General features: G+C 36.7%; 1 protein-coding gene across 3 annotated transcripts; it reads right to left on the bottom strand.

Annotated features, from left to right (window-relative positions):
- Positions 1-7261: 7261 nt before the first annotated feature.
- LOC134527820 (uncharacterized protein K02A2.6-like) lies at positions 7262-19338 on the bottom strand. Of its 3 annotated transcripts, none has more exons than XM_063360769.1 (2): positions 13754-19338; positions 7262-11962 (listed from the first exon to the last, which is right to left on the bottom strand). In XM_063360769.1, the coding sequence occupies exon 2, from the start codon at positions 10902-10904 to the stop codon at positions 9000-9002; it is 1905 nt and encodes a 634-aa protein (XP_063216839.1). In that variant the 5' UTR covers positions 10905-11962; positions 13754-19338; the 3' UTR covers positions 7262-8999. The 3 variants fall into 3 exon arrangements, with proteins under 3 accessions (XP_063216839.1, XP_063216840.1, XP_063216841.1); XM_063360770.1 differs by having other exon boundaries at positions 7262-14032; positions 14956-19338; XM_063360771.1 differs by having other exon boundaries at positions 7262-14955; positions 15057-15090.
- Positions 19339-19877: the final 539 nt, after the last annotated feature.

Here is a 19877-nt window from a genome sequence, read left to right as displayed (position 1 = left end):
TCTGTAATTATTTTATTGCATTGTATTTCTGACTTTAAAAGGCAGAAACAGCTGACGAAACAGTTAAGAAGACGTCGTCAGGAAATAAGGTTCCGTAACAAAATTATTCGTGTCAGACGTCATTTGCAAGGACAGAAAATGTTGATTGCAACTTTTCTAGTACCTAACTGTTTTGGGCCACTCATTCGTCAGCCACGTCGTTTATGGTCATTCCCAAAATCTTCCTGTGTGTGGCCTGATGAACAGTGGACATCAAATTTGAGAATGCGAAAATGTACTTTCATGTCTTTGTGTGAAACATTGCGTCCATTTATCCAAAAGAGGAATACAAATATGAGGAATGCTGTACCGTGTGAAAAAATTGTGGCTGCAACTTTGTGGAAGTTAGCCACAAATGTAGATTTCAGGACTCTTTCTTTACTGTTTGGTGTTTCCAAAGCTGCATTAGTCATAGCATTCCACAAAGTTTGCAGTACTATTGTTCAGAAGATCCTACCTAAGTACATTATTCTTCCCAATAGTAACAGGTTACGTGCTATCATTTGAGGTTTTCACGTGGCGTCTGGCTTACCTCAGGTAGGGGGTGCAATTGATGGAACACTAATTGAAATTTTGGCACCCACAGAAAATGCAAGTGACTATTATTCTAGAAAAAGTCGGTATGCGATGCATATGCAAGCAGTGGTTGATCATAAAGGTCTTTTCATGAATTGTTATACTGGTTGGACTGGAAAAGTACATGACGCACGAATGTTTAGCCAGTCGAATATGTATGCTAAAGGATGTGCAGGTACATTGTTTCAAAATTGGTTAAAAGACATACAAGGTGTTTCAGTACCAGTGTATCTAATGGGAGATCCAGCATATACTTTACTACCTTGGCTTTTTGAAACCATTCCCAGGTGTTAACTTAACTGAAGTGCAAATGAATTATAACTATAAGCATAGCAGTGCTCGGATGACTGTAGAGCGAGCATTTGGCAGGCTGAAGGACAGATGGAAGTGTTTGCTTAAGAGATTGGACCATGGTATAAATACCATACCCACAATAATACTTGCGTGTTGTGTATTGCATAATATGTGTGAAGTAAACAATGAGCATTTCGATGACAATTTGTATGTTTACCCAAGCACATGCACTGTAGATCCACCTAATAGTGTGCGTGACCATGTTGCAGCCAGAGAAATAAGGACAGCATTGAGAATTTATGTGTACTGTACGATAACAATAGTTTTCGTTCAGATTTTGTTTATTTATTATTGTCTAATTAATTGTTATATTTTAATACTTTATTATTGTAATGTCAGAATTATATTATATTGTTGAATAAGTGTCTATAAGCTACCGCCACGAACAATAAAAACTCTGATTTATAATTTTGTCAACAATAGACATTACATCATTTACAGCACTTCGTTTGCAATCTATCATGAACTGGATTTATTTGAAATTGTTTTATGTTATTTTGGTATTTAATTGTAATTTATTGTTAGTTTATTTATTTTTTCTCACTTACCTATATCTTGCTGCGTACATGTGTACGAAGGCCTCCTGTTATGTTTTTACAGCAGCCAATCAGCAATCTGAATTTTAAAGCTAACAATAAGACTTTTGTACAACAGGGAGAAATAAGAGAATAGAAAAAAAGAAATGTCTGAGGCGTCCTTCGTAAGGCTTAGCCCGATGCCGATGTGTAGCAATTTTATATTATTTAACATATTTATTACATGTGGTGATAAATAATAGTGCATCAGAATCTACACGATACCGGGGCGTGCCGTGAGTAAATGTGGCAGGAAATATCTACGTTGTATTTAATTATTTCCATAATTAGAGTGAAGCCTAAACCATCGACATTATAGCCACGATTATATTAGTAATGCTACATAACGATTTAGTAACTTCGTTGGAAATTTTGTTTGAATTACGAGTTGTGCTACATGTCAAGATAATAATAATTAATTCCATTATAGCATTTGCTAATTAACATTTTTCGAGGACATATTTAAGCTGGAATAATAGACCAGTGGTCTGCGTGTCAAGCAATCATTGCTCCCACTGAATTATCTAGCCGTGGTACATTTTAAGAGTTCATTTGTGATACAACTGCATAAAACTAAAATAGAAAAAATTTAAAGCTGAGTTAATCGTTTCCGGACCTATTTTCATTTGAATGCAAGCAACAAACTTTTGAATAATCTATCTCACCATAAATCCCGACAGTTTGATCCAGTTGTACATCACCAGGTCTGCCCTAATCACACCAAATAACATCTATATTTTTTTATTTTAACTTCCGTCAATACAAAGCCGATAGCATCTATGAGTGTGTTCTTGTGTATAATTAGTATTAGTGCAGTGTAAGGGTATATGTATGTGTAATTTCAGTGTTAATACTATATTAAATGTGTTTTGTGTCCTGTGCCCCAAAATATTAATACTTTTTATTGCAGCTTCACATATTTACCTTATACATTTCCACAACATTTATACATTATATAATATTTTCAGTTTTCCTCAGTTTCATTTGTGTTTACTTCAAACTTATGTGAGTTGCATCCATCTTCTGGAAGTTATCTCCTGGGTATCTTAATACTAGCACAATATGACACTATCAGTAAGTCTGTATTGATACAAAAGAAGAAAAAGGCACCCAATTATAATAATAACAGTAACATAGTTTCCAGAGAGAATAACAGTACAGAAGACAAGTGAAACAGCAACGTGTAGTATTGTACATACACAAGCTTTGTTACCTTTACAGTACAATAGAAACGCTTGAGTTTGTTTGTACCAGGCAGGGAATAACAAACTTGTATTGAATGCTTATAAAACTAATTATATTTGTAACGTTTATTTATTTCTTCACTGTATTACTACTAAATACATCACTACTAATATCATAAACATTCACATTACTATTGCTGACCCACATCAGCATCCCAGTCCGCCATGTTCATCCTTTTACTGTCGCCAACCTTTACTCGCTACACTACAACTTCCTATTCTTTATAATTTCAGTACTGTTTCATTTATTATGTTAACTTTACTTTAACACGTAACTACTAAGGTGGGGGTTCTGACAGTTCGATGTGGTCGTGAGTGCACTGGTTCTTCTCTTTGTCTTTCAACTGGGATAACTTCATCAGGTGCAAAACCTCTAAAACCCCCTTCCTGACCCTTTCTTTCTGTTCCCCCAGAAGTTGCATGTTCCACTGTTACTCTTTCTCCCGTCCAGTAAGGTTGTACATGGTGTGTGTGTTGAACAGACTGGTGTGATTTTGAGCGTTCCTGTTGGACTTTGGATTTTCTGAGGTGAAATGTGTTTCTTCTTTTGACTCTCCCAAATTCATCTTCAATGAGGATAGACCTTGGAGCTTCACACACCTGTATCACTGTGGCTGGTTTCCAAGTACCCTGGTCATGGTATACTATGTGCTCCCCTTTTTTGAACTCAAGATATCTGGACTTGGTGTTTTTGTCATAATGTTTCTTATTTCTGTAGTCATACTTTAACTGTGTGTTGTGGAAGTTTGTTACAATATGAGGTTTTAACAAGTTGTTATGGATCGGTAGTGTTGTTCTTGTTCGCCTACTGTACAGAAGTTGTGCGGGGCTGAACTGTGAACCCAACACTGGTGTATTGCGATATTCTAGGAGCATCATGTATATGTCCTGGTTTTCTTCTATACTTTTTTTTAGCATTTGTTTACAAATTCCTACTGCTCGTTCAGCTAGGCCATTGCTCCGAGGGTAGTATGGACTTGATGTTTGGATTTTGAAGCCGTAGTCAGAGCTGAACTGGCTCATATGTCGAGAGCTGAATGGCATGTTGTCAGCAATCAAGGTATTAGGTATTCCATGTGTTGAGAAAATGACTTTCAGAGTTTGTACTATAGTAGGTGAATCTTTGGATGTTAGGGGAACCAGTTCTATCCATTTTGAGTAGTAGTCGCAGAGCACAAGGTATGAATGTGTTTTAAATTCAAGAATGTCACATGCCACCTTCAGGAATGGATACTTTTGAGGGTCTTGTGTGATCATTGGCTCGTTAGTATTTTTTGCGCTGTATTTCTCACATAGCCTACACCTTGCTACAAACTCCTCAATGTCTGTGTCCATTCTTGCCCAGTAAAATAGTCTTTGCCCTAGCTTTAGTCTTGGACATGCCAAAATGAGATTGGTGGAGATCCCTAAGCACTGTTTGTTGCAGTGCAGTGGGAACTATGATGCGCTCACCTAGGAACACTAAACCATCTTCAACAACGATGTCGTGTCGGAACTTGAAGTAAAATTTTGCAATGTCAGGAACTTTTGTTTTTGACGTCGGCCAGCCCTCCTGGAACAAGGTACTTAACTGTGTGAATAAAACATACTTTTTACTGTGTTGTTGGAACAAAAGTTTCTTTTCATCTGACATATTGATGGAGTGTACAACTTCATTCAGAGAGACATCTACATCACGCTCTGGAGCTTTTGAACATGCTCTACTTAGGGCATCTGCTATGAGCATTATTGATCCTGGTACATACACAAGATTGATCCTGTATATGCTAAGTTTAAGTTTAATACTTTGAAGGCGCTTTGATGGAATCCGGCAAATTTCTTTCTTCATTAGGGAGATCAATGGTTGGTGATCTGTTTGGATGGTTATATCATGACTAGGGACCCGGGAATTTCTTGAATAGCACCTGCCAAATTTCTTGAGTGAGGAAAGCAAAAATTCTTGAGTAAAATTACCAATATTCTTGAGTAAAATGCAAATTTCTTGAGTAGCAAATGTATACGAGATCAAAATAAATCGAAAAGGCTGTTTAAATTTGCTGCATAAAAGCTTACATATATCCAATTTTAAATTAATTAAAAAAAAATTAAAACCAATTTTTAAACCAGTGTTCATGCGCATTAAGCTAATTCACATTTTTAACAAGCAATTCAATAAAATAATGTAGCTTAGGCAGACACTTAAAATGAATACACACGTGTAATCAGTAAATAATGTGTTTTCGAAGTAAAATGTGTAGTAGCTACTAGTGTTTTTAAGATTAATTTCTTGTAAATACGTAAACTTAAATGACAACTTCCAGAACCTCATGCAAAGGCTTCATATGCATAGGAAGACAGAAGTTCAAGGTTGGTTAGACTTAGATTTGTTCTCCTATTTGTGAGAACACCAGAAAATTGTGAGAAGAAGCGCTCACAATCCACATTTGACACAGGCATCCATATAGCTCTTAAAGCACCTACCACAAAGGATCTGTGGTCATCTTGCATTGAATTTAGTGCTTCAAATACACTAAGATTGGTGTGTGTTTTCAATAGCTCTGCGAGTTCAGCATATGCATGTACACCCTGATCAAGTTCTATGTCTTTAAGTGATGGAACTTTTGAAAAAAGAACTTTAAGTTTGTTGCTAGTAACATCCTGAGTGAGTATATTTTGCTTGCGAAACAACTCTGCAACTGGTTGCAAGTACTTGCGAGCAGGATCCTCTGCCATTAACTTGTCCAGCTTCAGCGACATGTGTTGTGCTGTTTTTTTTTTAACAATTCGCTGGTTTTTCCTTTGTGGAGACTCTTGAGCTTGTTGGCACTTTCCTTCACTTCATCACTGAAGACACCTTCACCAAAAATTTGCAGTCTCCTCCTCACAAACTGGAGTTTTGGATGGACTTCTGAAGCCATAGGCTTAGAATTAGTTTCCAAGCTTACCAAGAATGGTTTAATGAGGGAACGGACTGATTTCACAAAGAGTGATTGTACATGCAGCATGCCGAGTTCCTCTTCGCCAAGGGTCTATAGATGAGATGAACCACCATTGAAATTGTTCTCCCTTGCTGTCTCTGACCGCAGAAAAGCAAACAAGATCTCCCAGTTATCAGAAAGCCATTCAACTGCTGTCAACCAGGAGTTCCATCTGGTTACAACAGGAATAGGGAAAAATCCAGCACTAGAGCCTTCCTGTTGCAAAAACTGCTGGAAAGCATAACATTTCTTCCTGGCATTTAAAAATATCTGCTTCACAGATATTACAACTTGGTTCAATTCTGAAAGAATGTTTTCATGAGGACTCCAAGATTATGGGCCCAGCACTGCACTTGCACAACTGAATCAGGCAACAATATGGAAAGACCATCAAAACAAGATTTCATGTAAGAAGCTGCATCACTTACAAATGCCACCACCTGATCGTAGCCAACCTCCATATCTTGCAAGGCATCAGAAATAGCTCTAGCACATGTCCTGCCATTTACAGCTTCTAATGAAGTCACAGCAGCAACATACTGTTGTTGAGAGTCACAAGGCTCAACTGTAGAGAGCAAGACAACATAAATTGCTCACCCTAACTTGTCTGTAGTTTCATCTGACATTATGGCAACACTCTTTTCTTTCAGTGCTGTAACCACTTCGTCCTTTCTAAATTTTGCTAAATGTGGCAGGTAATCTCGGCGTAAGGTATCACTGCTAGGCAGGTCCCCACCACCAACTATTTGTTTTTTCACCCACTGCCTGAATGCTGGATGATCTGCTTTCTCAAGTGGTATGTTTGCAGATACCATCATTTCCACTGTCGATGTGATGAAGTCCGTTTTAGCAACCTAAAAGTAAAACACGGACTTAGTATTTTTATATATATTTTTTTAACAGAAATATACAACTCTAAGCTTTAACAAAAGGACATGCATGTTTATTTAAACTGTGCTTTAGCACTGAGTAGCAAAATTATGTAGCTGGCAGCTTTATCATAAACTCCCAATTATCCATTTTAATTGTGACCCGTCGATGCCCGGATAATTGAAATCCTGTAAAAAATTTTAAAAAATAAAAAACCGGATAATTTGTTTGACGGTAAGAGCCGCCCTCGAATTAGTGTCTCGGCTTAAAAAAATAGGGCACTGCCTCGCCATGTGGTCTTTCTCCGTCTGCTGGCGACGCGGCAGTCACTCACTCCCACTGTTTGTTGTATTTATTTTTCCTAAAACTCGGCGGCAAGTTAATCTTTACAGTTCCTTGTCGTTAGAGAAACACGATATTGTTTGCATCATGAAAACCTGTCGTGATATACTCGTGAAGATTTCCTTCACGTAGGTTGCTCGTTCACGGTCATTTACAACAGTTGTTGGAAGAGAGAAAGTTAACACTGCGCAAGATAAGATTGTGCTGACAATGCATACATAAATTTAGGCAAGGTTCCCCCCCCCCCGCCCCTCTTTCCAAACCCGTGGCCATTCTTCCAGCCGAATGCCAGCCAGACACGTCACTCGCCAGGCGCCTGCCGTGTTGCTGGGCCGAGCGGAAAGTAACACATGAAACAAACAAACAGAAGAGGCAACGGAGGGGGGTGGGGGAGTAGAAGTAAGGGTATCCCCCTCGGGTTTAAAGAGTAACAAATGTGACATCTGAAAGGGAGGACGACACAAAGGTTAGACCAAAAAGCTTTCTGACACAGAGACAGAGTGGTTAAAAATATTAAACGGCCAAGAAAATAAATATGAACGTCGCGTCGGAGCGATGTCATTTTTTTTTTTACAGCTTCAGAATAACTATTAATTAATCTAAATTCATGCACGGATAACCCAAAAACCGGATATTCCGGGGCCCGGATAACCGAGAGTTTTCTGTAGCTACTTGTGTTCCTGAAGTGACGTAATTTTTTATATAAAACAATAAAAAATAAAAAGGATTTGTTAATGGTTCTGTGATATACATTTCCAATGATGGTGAAAGATAATGAATGCATGCCAGCATTATATTGTGTAACACTACCGTACCTTCGCTTCCTTGGCGCCTTCGACAGCTTCAAACATCGTTTTCTGCCGTTTTCCTTTCTTGACGGCTTCAGCGTGACCATTACTTCGTATGTGTTTCTTCACACCGTCGGAAGTTTCCCACGCCACTGTTTTATTGCAAAAACGGCATATCATAATATTTTGAGATTTAACCATTCCATCTTGGGGAAACTGTTTCACTCTTTCGTCAATGTTTATTTTGGGCGGCATATCCGCATATATAAACGAACGTTTCGAATATGTGTCCACCCTACGACTATTCAAACCTGACTGGACCGAGCTAGCACTACGCCTGCTCCCCTTTTACACTGTCACACACTCACTGATCATCTTCTGCCGCTGCCTTCCCCCCTTCCACCCTTCCAACCTTCTCAACTTCCGCCAACCCGGCTATTGCAACCTGATATTGTTGACGGATAAGTAGTAAACAACCGTCTCGCGCTCGCACAAACTTTTTTTTTCTGACATGGATCCGAAAAATTCGCGGATAATCTTGAATACATACAGAAATTCATGGGTACTACCGAATGTTAACAAATTCGCGAGTATTTCTCGATTCAAAAAACATACTATATCATTTTTATAATGTATTTAATATTTTTAACAACATTTTAAATGGTTTTAACCATTTTCGCGAATTCGCGAGTCGCGAATTTCCCGGGTCCCTAATCATGACCATAGATGTACTGGTGAAAGTGTCGACATGCAAAGAGGACTGCTAGAAACTCTTTGTCAATCTGTCCATAGTTAACTTCTGTCTGGGAGAGTGTCTTCGATGCATAACATACCAGCTTGTGTTCCTGCAACAAACCACACCCGATGCCCACTTTACTACTGTCTGTTTGAATTACTATGGGTTTGCTCTTATCGAAAGTTTGTAATACAGGTTCTGATGCAAGAACAGTTTTTAATGTCTCAATACTTTTACCATGAACAAGTTTGTTCCACTCAAACTCAGTGTCTTTTCTAAGCAGACTTCTCAATGGAGACGTGATTTCTGTAAGGTTTGGGATGAAATCTCTCAGGTAATTGACTAGACCAAGAAAACGTTGAAGATCTTGCCTTTTTTTTTGGAATATCATAGTTTACTAGTGCTTTAACCTTATCTTTGTCAGGACTAACACAGCCACCACTAAATGTATGACCTACATATTTGACAGTTTGTACCTTGTGCTGAAATTTCTGTACATTAAACTTGACATTACATTTTCATTCCCTATCTAATACCTGTGTCAGTATTCTGTCATGTGTTTGTTCATCTGGGGCATAGATAAGTAGGTCATCCACATATATTATTACACCGTCAATGTCTCCAAAAGGTTGTGTGTTATATTTTTGAAACACTTCTGCCGAGATATTTATGCCGAATGGCAATCTCTTGAAAAAATAACAACCAAATGGGGTTGAAAATGCACAATATGTTGAGCTTTGCTGGTCCAACTGTATATGCCAAAAGGAATCTTTGAGGTCAAAAACACTAAAATACCTAGCATCCTTTAATTTGGCTGTCACATCTCTAACTGTAGGTATTTCAAAATACTCTTTAATCAGGGCATCATTCAAGTCTTGTGGATCGAGACAAAGTCTAAGGGTGCCATTTGGTTTTTCTACGACCACTAGTCTGTTGACCCATTCTGTAGGTGATGTACATTTTCCTATGATGTCTAGTTCACACAGCCTATCTAGTTCTGTTTTAAGTCTGTCTTTTATTACCAAAGGTACCCTTGTTGGTGGACTGGATGAGGGAACACAGCTGTCTTTAAACTTAAGTGAATAGTCATTTTTAAATTTACCAATACCTGAGAAGACGTCTGCATACTGGGTGACTATGTTGTCCTTTGACTGGTCTCCAACTTCACTGATTACATTTCGATGTAGCAGTCCCATCTTCTCACATGTTTGAAGACCTAGTATAGGTACAGATTTTTCATCAACTACTATGAATGTTTCTCGCAAGCAAACCCCATTTATAGTCAAGTTGATATCAGTGCATCCCACTACCTTGATTTCTGAGTTATTATATGCAGTCAATGATCTAGTTTCTTTCTTAAGTATCACAGTTTTTGGGGCACGTTGTTTCAAAAGAGAAAATGTTTCCAGAGGCAGTATGTTCGCACACGCACCAGAGTCCAGCTTGAAAGTTACATCAATTACATTTTCCAAACATCCTGTTTCATTCCAGCAAATTGTTGCAATATGGTCGGTTTCTTTGAGTGCAAAAACCAAGCTACAGTAATAATCCTCCCATTGTTGATTAGCTTGTGTGTTGTTATGCCTACCAGTGTACAGATCTTTAAACTCATTTAATTTTGAGTTCTGAGATTTTCCTATGTGGAGTTCTCCACGTGACTTACACACCTTCGCAAAATGATTCCTGCGGCCGCATAAAGAGCATGTTTTTCCTCTCGCCGGACAGTTCACTGGATCTTTAATATGATGGTAGCCACACCACTTACACAGTACCTCACCAGGTGTACTTTGTGTGGGCCTACTAGGCTGTTTTGAGAAAGGTGGGGCCACAGTTTTGTGAAACTTCGTTTCATCCACACTTGCATAAGTTGAGTCCCGCATTGGTTGCATCACTTCCTTCGCCTGAGTAGAGGTTATTTCAGCTGTTCGGAACTGTTGTATTGTTTCCTCCAATTCAACACTTCCAGATTTTATGATTTTTTCTTGAGTAATTTTATCATTTGTTCCGAAAACAATTCTGTCTCTCAGTAGCTCGTCGGGATGTTTGAACTCGCAGTCCCGTGATAGCATCTTGAGGTCTGTGAGAAAGTTATCAAATCTCTCCCCGTCTTTCTGTGTCCGTGAGTAGAATAAAAAACGTGCGGGGAGTAAGTTTTTTTTTGGGTTGCAGTACGTTTGAAACCTCGCCAGCACTATTTCCAAGGTTCTTTCTTTTTCTTCATCAGTGAAGGTGAAAGTATTGTACACATCTAGTGCATCGTCACCAACTATATTTAGAAAAATTGCTATCTTCCTCTGTTCGCTTTTCGTCTTCAAATCGGAGGCTTCCAAATATATTTCGAAGGCCTGTCTAAATTTCTTCCAGTTTTCACTGATGTTCCCTTCTAAATTCAATTTTGCTGGTACGTTAAACGAACTCGCCATTTTTACACCGTGACACGCCGCGCCGAGATTGTCAACTAGTGATCCACAGTCATGTTGCCGTTACCAATTCACATCCTACCGACTGCGCCATGTAACGTTTATTTATTTCTTCACTGTATTACTACTAAATACATCACTACTAATATCATAAACATTCACATTACTATTGCTGACCCACATCAGCATCCCAGTCCGCCATGTTCATCTTTTTACTGTCGCCAACCTTTACTCGCTACACTACAATATTAAATTTAGAAATAGGGACGAAAACGAGCTTAACATAAAATTCAATGGATACAATACTCAGTAAAATTCTTAGGGGTATATATTGATGAGCAATTAAAATTTACGGAACACACAAATAATATTGCAAATAAATTAAACTCGGTCTGCTGTTAACTGTTAATTGTAAATGCCTTTTCCAAAAGCTCTGTTACTATCACTTACCTGCAAATGTATTTAAAAGTGCATTAATGTATCATTTTATATTATAGTTTGATTTGGTAACTGTTAATATGTAAATGACATGTTCCATAGCCTTATGGTTTCTACAAAAAAAAAGCTGAACGGAATACAAATAAAATAAATGTTAACATAGACCACTAGTGGATGTATAGACTAAAGGGTTAAGTATAAATAGTGTGTTGCAGTTTGTAAAAAAAATACTTCCTTTATATGGTTTTTGCATGAGTTATAACTTTAAGCACCAGTTTATTTTTAAACTGTAATTTTCTAATATTAATGCAAGTACTGATGCATCCTATACATAAAAATTGTCAGTTAAAAAGATTTTTAACCTTATGGTAAATTTTTCAGTATTGTTAATATTAAAATTGAAATAAATTCTATGGAAATAGAAACCAAACTGTTCAGAATATTATTTTTTTTATTTTCCACTATACTTTTCAACAATTCAAACATCCGTTCTTCGTGGCGTCGCTCTCTCTCCAAATTTACTCTTCTCAACTCTTCTTCCCGTTGCCGTTCTTCTTGCCATATCTTTCTCTCCGCTTCGTCAAACCTCTCCTCCGAGTTTTTTAACTCTGTTAAAAAGTTATCTGTAAAAAAAATGTTTTTGCATGTTTTAGGTGAAAATTTGAAATTAAAGTGAAAGGAATTCTTTTACATGTGTCATCTACTTGTCGTAAGAATGGAGTTATTCAACTAACCATGTTATAGAAAAAATGGGAACTTACGTTACCATACATTTTACGAATAAAGACAAATAAGCAATAATGAATACATACATAAAAACACTAGAAAATTAAATAAGTTGGCCAAAATAAGTAAAATTCCAGTTTATTGACATTTTCATAACCTGGGTTGTTACAGCCTATAAGAGATTTATTGTCAGTAGTTTCTTTCTTGACTAATAACATTAAGATCCAATTAATCAGTTGAAGTATGAAAAATTTTGGCTAATGATTTTTTGTCTTATTTAAAATAGTAGAAGTTATTGGCACCTAAAAAATAACACATTTGTGGTCCTTTTCCTTGAAACACACAATATTAATTTATATAAATAAATTTTTTAGACACTTGTCCATATTACATTAATTCATATTTCACCAAAGTACAGCATGCTGCATGCATGCATTTTTGTATGTATTTATAATGAATAAAAAGTTCACATGATTATGGATTTAAAATTAGCCTTTTTCCAAAAATTCTGTATTGCTACATAACAATGGTTTAGTGTACATGTACAGTGAATTGGCTTATTGCGGTATAAGTAAATAATAACTTAAGTGAAAAGTGGGTTAGGTTAGCTATATTAACTACTTACAAAGGATTACATATTAAGTACATATCATTACTATACCAGAATCAACCCAACAACCCTTTCATTTAAAATTATCACATTAGCCTTTTATTTCCTAGAAGCCGCTACTCAATAAAATAAACATATTGTGAACCTATCCTAAGTGTATGTAGTCAATTTTAGCTTTATACTCCTCGTAAACTATTTACAAATCCCAATTGAATGCTTCGTTCTCATATTTTCACTTAAGAATACATAGTTCTACAGAATGACTAGGTATATTTTAGTTTCTTGTGATTTGTTATGAATAATAAATAATTGAGTCTTGGAAGTAAGGTATGTCTTAGCTGTGTACTGTGAACATTAAAGCTGTATGGTGGTGAGGTGCAAGCATGTTGCAAGGAATACTGCATTTCACTCCTATGAGCCACAGCCAGACTTGTTACAATGTGCTAGATGTAAACGTAAAAGTTCCGTATTGCGTATCCAAGGAGACTACTTGATCCTGAGGACACGATCCTGTAAATATTGATGCTGTGGTACATGATGCTTTCTGTTGTGATTTAGCACGTCGAAATATCTTGCACATACCAAAAACGGGTATATTTTTCTCTCCGATACCGGTACAGTTATTATGTTAGTATGTATAGCGATATTAAATAATCATTATTAGGTTAGTAAAGCTGCATTAAATATACTTAAATAACATGCCATCATAATTAAGGTATATCCTTGGATACGCAATATGGAACTTTTACCTTCCTTGACTTTAAAGAAACATAAAATACCCTGATTATACAGGAATCTCCATTTTGCAGCCCATCTTGCATGCAATCATTAAAACCTTGATGAACTACTAAAACTTAACGGCTTGGTGGAAGGGGGTAGGCTTTGCCACAGGGCAGTAGCCCAATCGCAAGAACAAAGATGTTGGTCAACAAATACAAATGTTAGCACAAATTAGCAATGCAACTAAACAATTAAGTTAGTTCTTCATTACTTTAGTAAGATGAAAAGAACAAGATGAATGTAGATAATGTAAACTATCAAAGAAAATTATACAACTATTAAGCAGAACCATTATTACCCATCATTGCAGCAAGTGTAGCAGTATGCTTTCTCTTCTTTGTATCAGATGGGAGTGGCTCTGAAACTTGACTTTCAGTGGACTCATCCAGTGAAGTATCCACACTCTCTTCTAAAAGCACTGAATAATCATGTTCGTTTTCAATGACTACCTCATTATTTACAGTAGGTAAATTTTCGTTCTGAATTGAATCTAGTAGCACTGGAGGCTCTACGACTGCACGAGTTCCTATTATTATGTCAATTTCCTCGAAGAACAAACAGGTACTCCTACCAGCACCTACAAAAGCAAGATAATGCTGTAATTAATGAACAAAACTAAATCAAATATTTGATTAGTAAAGTGATATATATATTTGTCTGTGATAATTGGGGTGTCATGTAAGTTTTTATTTTATGTACATTTTCATTACACTATATTGACTTGACAAAAGTCTACATTCAGAAATATCTCAAATTAATACATTTGAATAAATAAATAGTAAAATATATTGTTGCCAGCAAAGACACTGACCTAAATATAACACAAAAGTTTGTAAAAAACCATTGGTAAGTAAATACATCCACAAAATTTAGATTTTTTTACCATTGTTAGAACCAGGCTTGTGCATAAAGAGGTAGGGATGTTTTGTGCAATAAACCTCAAGAAAAATAATATATACATGAATGGTAAGTAAAAAAAAAAAAAATCATGAAAATTTTACAGAAAGTTTTATAGAATAAATAATTGTTACAATGTTTCCTAAGTAAAACAGAACTATCTGACCTGCTACTCAACCAAATAATATGATTAAATTAACATGCTGAATATAAAGCAAATATTCTTCAACCCAATTAAGAAATCATAGTGATGGGTCGAGACTCGAAAAATCGAGCGAGTCGAGTCGAGCCGGCGAAACTAAACTCAACTCGAAAACCGAGTTGATTAAGATCGTGTCCTCGAGTCTCGTCAAAGTTTAGTTTTTGGCTCGACTATAATGTTGCACAATTTCCAATAGTGAAGGTAGGTACTTATCCGAAACCATGCACTTTAAAATAAAATATAATGTATTATTTAGGCCTACCTAGTGGAAAACCTCTGATCCAACACTGAAAACCTTGAAAACGAAGTCGGAAGATTATTTATTTTTGATCGTGTGTAACCGCAAACAGTGTATCCCATCCTTCAATATGCACTTAATATTTATAACTGCAACAAAATACCTTTATTTAACTATAACGGAATTTAAAAAATGTTCTCAAGATTCAGTCATGAACAAGACCACGTTAATATTTGGGCAGCTTTGGAAGTAAATAATATTTACTACTAAACACTAGATAGCCGCCATTTTAACTCCGGGCCAATGGCCTATGTAAGTCATCATACAGCCAGGGAATGTTGCCACTTTGGCAAATTGATATCAACAATAATTGAAATCTCCAACCAGTTTTCCATGGCCGAACGGAAAATTGAGACTGCTGAAGTTTATGTTTACACTTGAGTTTGCTTCGCCGGCGTCGTATTAATCATAAACGGCAGGCCGGCCTCTTCCCGGCTGCCGCGCTTTCCCCCCCCTCCAACACCGGGTCGGGCTGACGTCACGTGGAGGAGTCCGGTCTAGCTCCTCGCTTGCTAAGCCGTACACAGCGGCAAAATAAACTTGCCATCGTGAAAAATCTAATTAACCAATCTTCACAAAACTTTGAGGTTATATTTCTTAAGTTATGCAGCCGTTATTGCGTTTAGCGAAGAGAAGTAGCCTGGCTTCTTCAGTTACAGACACTGGAAAGTGATTGGGAAAGTTCCCGTAGAGGCACCTAAGATGGGGTTGAGGTCACTTGAATGTTGTGATTTTTCTGAATATAGGCTAGGAGCGAAAGCAGTAAGTGAAATAACGTTTCTTAAAAAAAAAAAAAAACTATAGCGGAACAGTGGTCACGTAATTTTCTACGAAATCATTATTTTCCTTAGCAGCTGTTGCTACTTTTGACCCCTGGTGAATAAGTTGTACCACCCTAAAGATCTGTTTCTGTGACCAGTTGCCCTGTGGTTTGTATCGCTCCATTTTCCGCCAGAGAAAAAAAGATAATGTATTAAATAATTGTTCGAAAGTGTTTTTTAACTGAGTAATGAGTCTGATTTGAGCCCAGTTAAATGAAATGGTGTAAATTTATCTTGGTTAGAGTTAGTCTTGATTCCATGTTTTTAGAGTCATAGTACACGCATGCCAGTACGATAAAACTGAGTACCCTATATTTTATGGAAATATTAAGAAACCATAATACTTTTTAGTATATTGCATTTAAAATATATTTTTAAAAAGTTTTTTTCATCATTTTACTCTATGCATGCCTGAGAGCAAACGATGTTTTAATTTAATCGTGACCTGACTAACAATAAAACATTCTTCATCAACAATTAAAAATGATTTATTAACTTATCCCTTAACTAAAAATCCAACCGACGACATACAAATCCAAAAGTAAGGCTGCGAAATTATTTCTTGAAACCAAATTTTGAAATTAAATTTTCCTCCGCATTAATTTTTGTAGTAATCAAGATAATATGTTGTGATACAAATCTAATCACTAATTGTTGTATTTATATGCTTAAAAAACGAATAGGGGCATTAAGTATTCGACAATAGAGTCTGAATAAAATCGCTATATTTTATCAGAACTACATATCAATGAAAAATGGCGGTATTGGATCCATTAGGTACGGCGTTATTGTATACATTTACATTTAGTTGTTTTTTTTTTAATATTTATCGCATGGAAAAAAATTGGGGGATATTCTTTGCAGTGCGTTTTTTAATGTCATGTCAATGAAACTAAATGCGTAAATTACGAGATGCTTAGAAATAATATTCTTAATATTGAGCCAGTGATTTAAAAGCAATATAAAAGTTTACTCTTTCCAATCACCTGCAAGCAGAAAGATTGCTATTTTTGAAGCGTTGTCAAAATTCCTGTGCGACCAACTTTCACAAATGTCACCTAACAAAAGCCTCTGCCAGTGGGGATTAAATATACCCATAGCAGGTAGTCGTGGCAGGGTACAAGTCCTGGAAATACCACTGAACAAAAAAAAAGTGTCGTTATTGCATAGCAGCGGGGCCCCTTCCCGGCAACCATGCTTTCCCCCTCCAAACTCGCGTCTCGCTGAAGTCACTATGGGGGCGCTAGACTAGCTTTTCGCTTGCAGTTCTTGTGTTGAACGTTCAGCAACGGGTGTGATTTTGACTAACAGTTCAGTGTGCCGTCTATTCTTGCTAAATGTGACAAAGATGAATAAACAATCTGAGTACAGAGTTAGTTGTGCTATGGCACAGTGTACCAATTGGGGATCGAAAACTACTGGTGTTGTGTATCACAGATTTCCTAAATGTGAGGAGATTAAGCGAGTGTGGGTTTTGCGCTGCAAAAGAAGTGACAAATTTAAGCCAGAAAATGCCAGAGTGTGTTCTGTACATTTCCGCGCGGATGATTACGAACGAGACTTGCGAAATGAACTTTTGGGAATACCGCAAAGAAAAATCTTGCGAAAAAATGCGGTCCCTTCTCTGTTTATTGCAAACTGGCATGGTGACAAGGCTTCGAGTTCATTTCCCAGCTGTAGCTCTGGTGACTGCACTGTTGCCAGCCAAACTACAGAACAGGTATGTATCTAAAAGTACAAAATTATAGTTGTTAATATAGTAATTTATAGTTGTAATTAGTTTATTGCCAGTGTTTGACAATAATTCATTCACACCAATGAAAAAAAATTCTTACACTGCTAACTAATAATTAAAAATAAAGGTTACTATAAGCGACATTATTTATTATTTTAACTATATTAGATAGTTTATTATAGGGTCTGCCTAGACAGGGATATAATTTTAAGGTTGACATTCCTTGGTTTAAAACATTAACACGCAAACTTCGAAAGAACACTGGTATCTTTTACCCCCTTGGAATTTTAAGTGGTTATCATACCACGCACGAACACATTTGAAAAAAAAAAAATTGGATGTTTGGATGTTTTCGTTAGTTACTGCATATAACCATAGCAATTTAACATTAATATAAATTACACTATAAGTTAAGCTAAATTAAAAAATAACAAATGGCTGAAATGTCATTTCTAATAATTTTGGTTTTGTTTTCACCCTAACTTTATTTTACATATAGATAGTTGCTATTTTTATGTCTTTGATATGCACACCTATTCGTTTTCTATTATAATTTTTATATATATTTTGGATTAAAAGGTATTTTTCATTGTTATGATTGTTTGGTCCAGGCTCTATTTATTAACGTTTACAAATACAGTAGACTCCTGACTGTCCGGGTGTGAGTTATTCAGTTTACGGGTTAATCGTGCAATATTTCACTTCCAAAAACACACAAAAAATTTTTTTTATTAGTTTATTTATTTATTTATGTGAGAGCCTTTACGCTGTGATTCAAGATGAATAATGCTGCCAAACATAGTGCATACATAACTGGTGAGTGTTAGGCCATGAACTTCGCAACTGCTGTGGCAAATTATAAACGCATCTCAGTGAGCCGCGCGCGCCTGTGTTCCACGCGCCAGAATGAACCGCCCACAGGTTGACGGCAGCGTGACTCGCGCGAGCGTGAACGGACCTGTGTGCGTAGTTTAAGGCAGCAATCGCAAGGCAGCAGTTTTTTTTTCAGTTATCTTAAGGGAGTAATGTGCATTAATGATTGGAAATGAGTGGAATTTAACTTTCAACAAAAATTAAAAATTATCGAACAGCTAGACGTAAAATAGGGCGATGGAAAATACGGCTATGTTTACGTGACATGTACTGCAACGTTTTCTGTAAATTACGTCTTAAAATTTTAGTACCTATTACGTACAACAACCCTAGACAGTGTTTGTTTGGATAGTCAAGATAATTTTTTTTAACCATGCAGTTTTATCGACATTGCTTTAACTGTGTTATTTTTTTATCCGCGGACCCCTTGACAGTCACTACCCCAGATAATCGGGAGTCTTCTGTAGATACATATTATATTTTGGTTTCTAATTTTATAAACTTTTTTTATTCAATGTGAATATTGTAACTTTGCGATAGACTAGGCGGGTACCTTTGAGTGACAGCTTAAGTGTTTGTTAATAATAAGGGGCTGATTTAGAATTGCACACAATCATTTTAGACATTCTATATACATATATTTTTGTCCAATTTTGCTTAAATGTAATAAACAAATTATATTTTACAGGTTACCAGTGACAGAGAAACGCGCCAAGAAGCTAGGCAGGTGAGGAAAAGAGCTCTATCAACATTAGAAACTTTGTCACCTAAAAAAAGAAAATTTGATAAAGCGACTAGCACAGAAGCACATCAAAATGAGGAGATGGTAAAACTCCGTAAGCAAGTTGAGATTTTGAAGAAAGCTAAAGCAGTACTAAGGCAGAGGGAAGCTGCTAAGCTTAAAAGACCTAAGTTCGTAGCAAAACGACTGCCATCTTCTCGCAAAGTAAAAGTTGGGGAACAGAGAAAAGAAATAGTTCAGATTCTGTCCAGGTGTTTCACGCAGGGGCAAATTAGGTGTCTCTTGGGAGGGAACAAGAGAGTGAAATGGTCCTCGGAAGATATAGCGAACGCCTTGACTTTAAGATCTCTTTCCCGAAAAGCATATGACTATTTGAGAAAACGCCACACTCCTCTACCATGTCGTACTACTTTACAAAGGTGGATTAAGCAGTTTAAATGCAGGCCTGGAATTTTGAATGAAGTTTTGTGTATGTTGAAAGCCAGAGCAGTCAACTACAAGGAGCATGAAAAAGTAGCAGTGCTGACATTTGATGAAATGAACATAGACGGGCGTATTTCATACGATTCATCAGACGATCGCATACTAGGACCTCACAGTAATGTACAGGTAGCTATGGTCAGGGGCCTTTTTGCTGCATGGAAACAACCAATATTTTATGACTTTGACGTGACGATGACATCAGAGTTGTTAAAGAAAATTATTAGCGACCTAGAAGCTTGTGGAATCCGTGTTGTCGCGGTTACTTGTGACATGGGAGGGAAAAATTCTAAGGTGTGGAAGGAACTAAATGTAAACACAGAAAAATCTTTTTTCATGAATCCTGTGGACTATGAAAGGAAAGTTTGGGTGTT

The sequence above is a fragment of the Bacillus rossius genome, chromosome 1 (assembly GCF_032445375.1).
Source record: "Bacillus rossius redtenbacheri isolate Brsri chromosome 1, Brsri_v3, whole genome shotgun sequence".
Classification (NCBI taxonomy): Eukaryota; Metazoa; Arthropoda; class Insecta; order Phasmatodea; family Bacillidae; genus Bacillus; species Bacillus rossius.
Note: the sequence above shows the minus strand (reverse complement) of the source record. Positions and strands in the feature narration are given on the sequence as shown.

Excerpts from the sequence above, each read along its gene's own strand:
- LOC134527820 (XM_063360769.1), bottom strand. The coding sequence starts at position 10,904 with ATGGCGAGTTCGTTTAACGTACCAGCAAAATTGAATTTAGAAGGGAAC.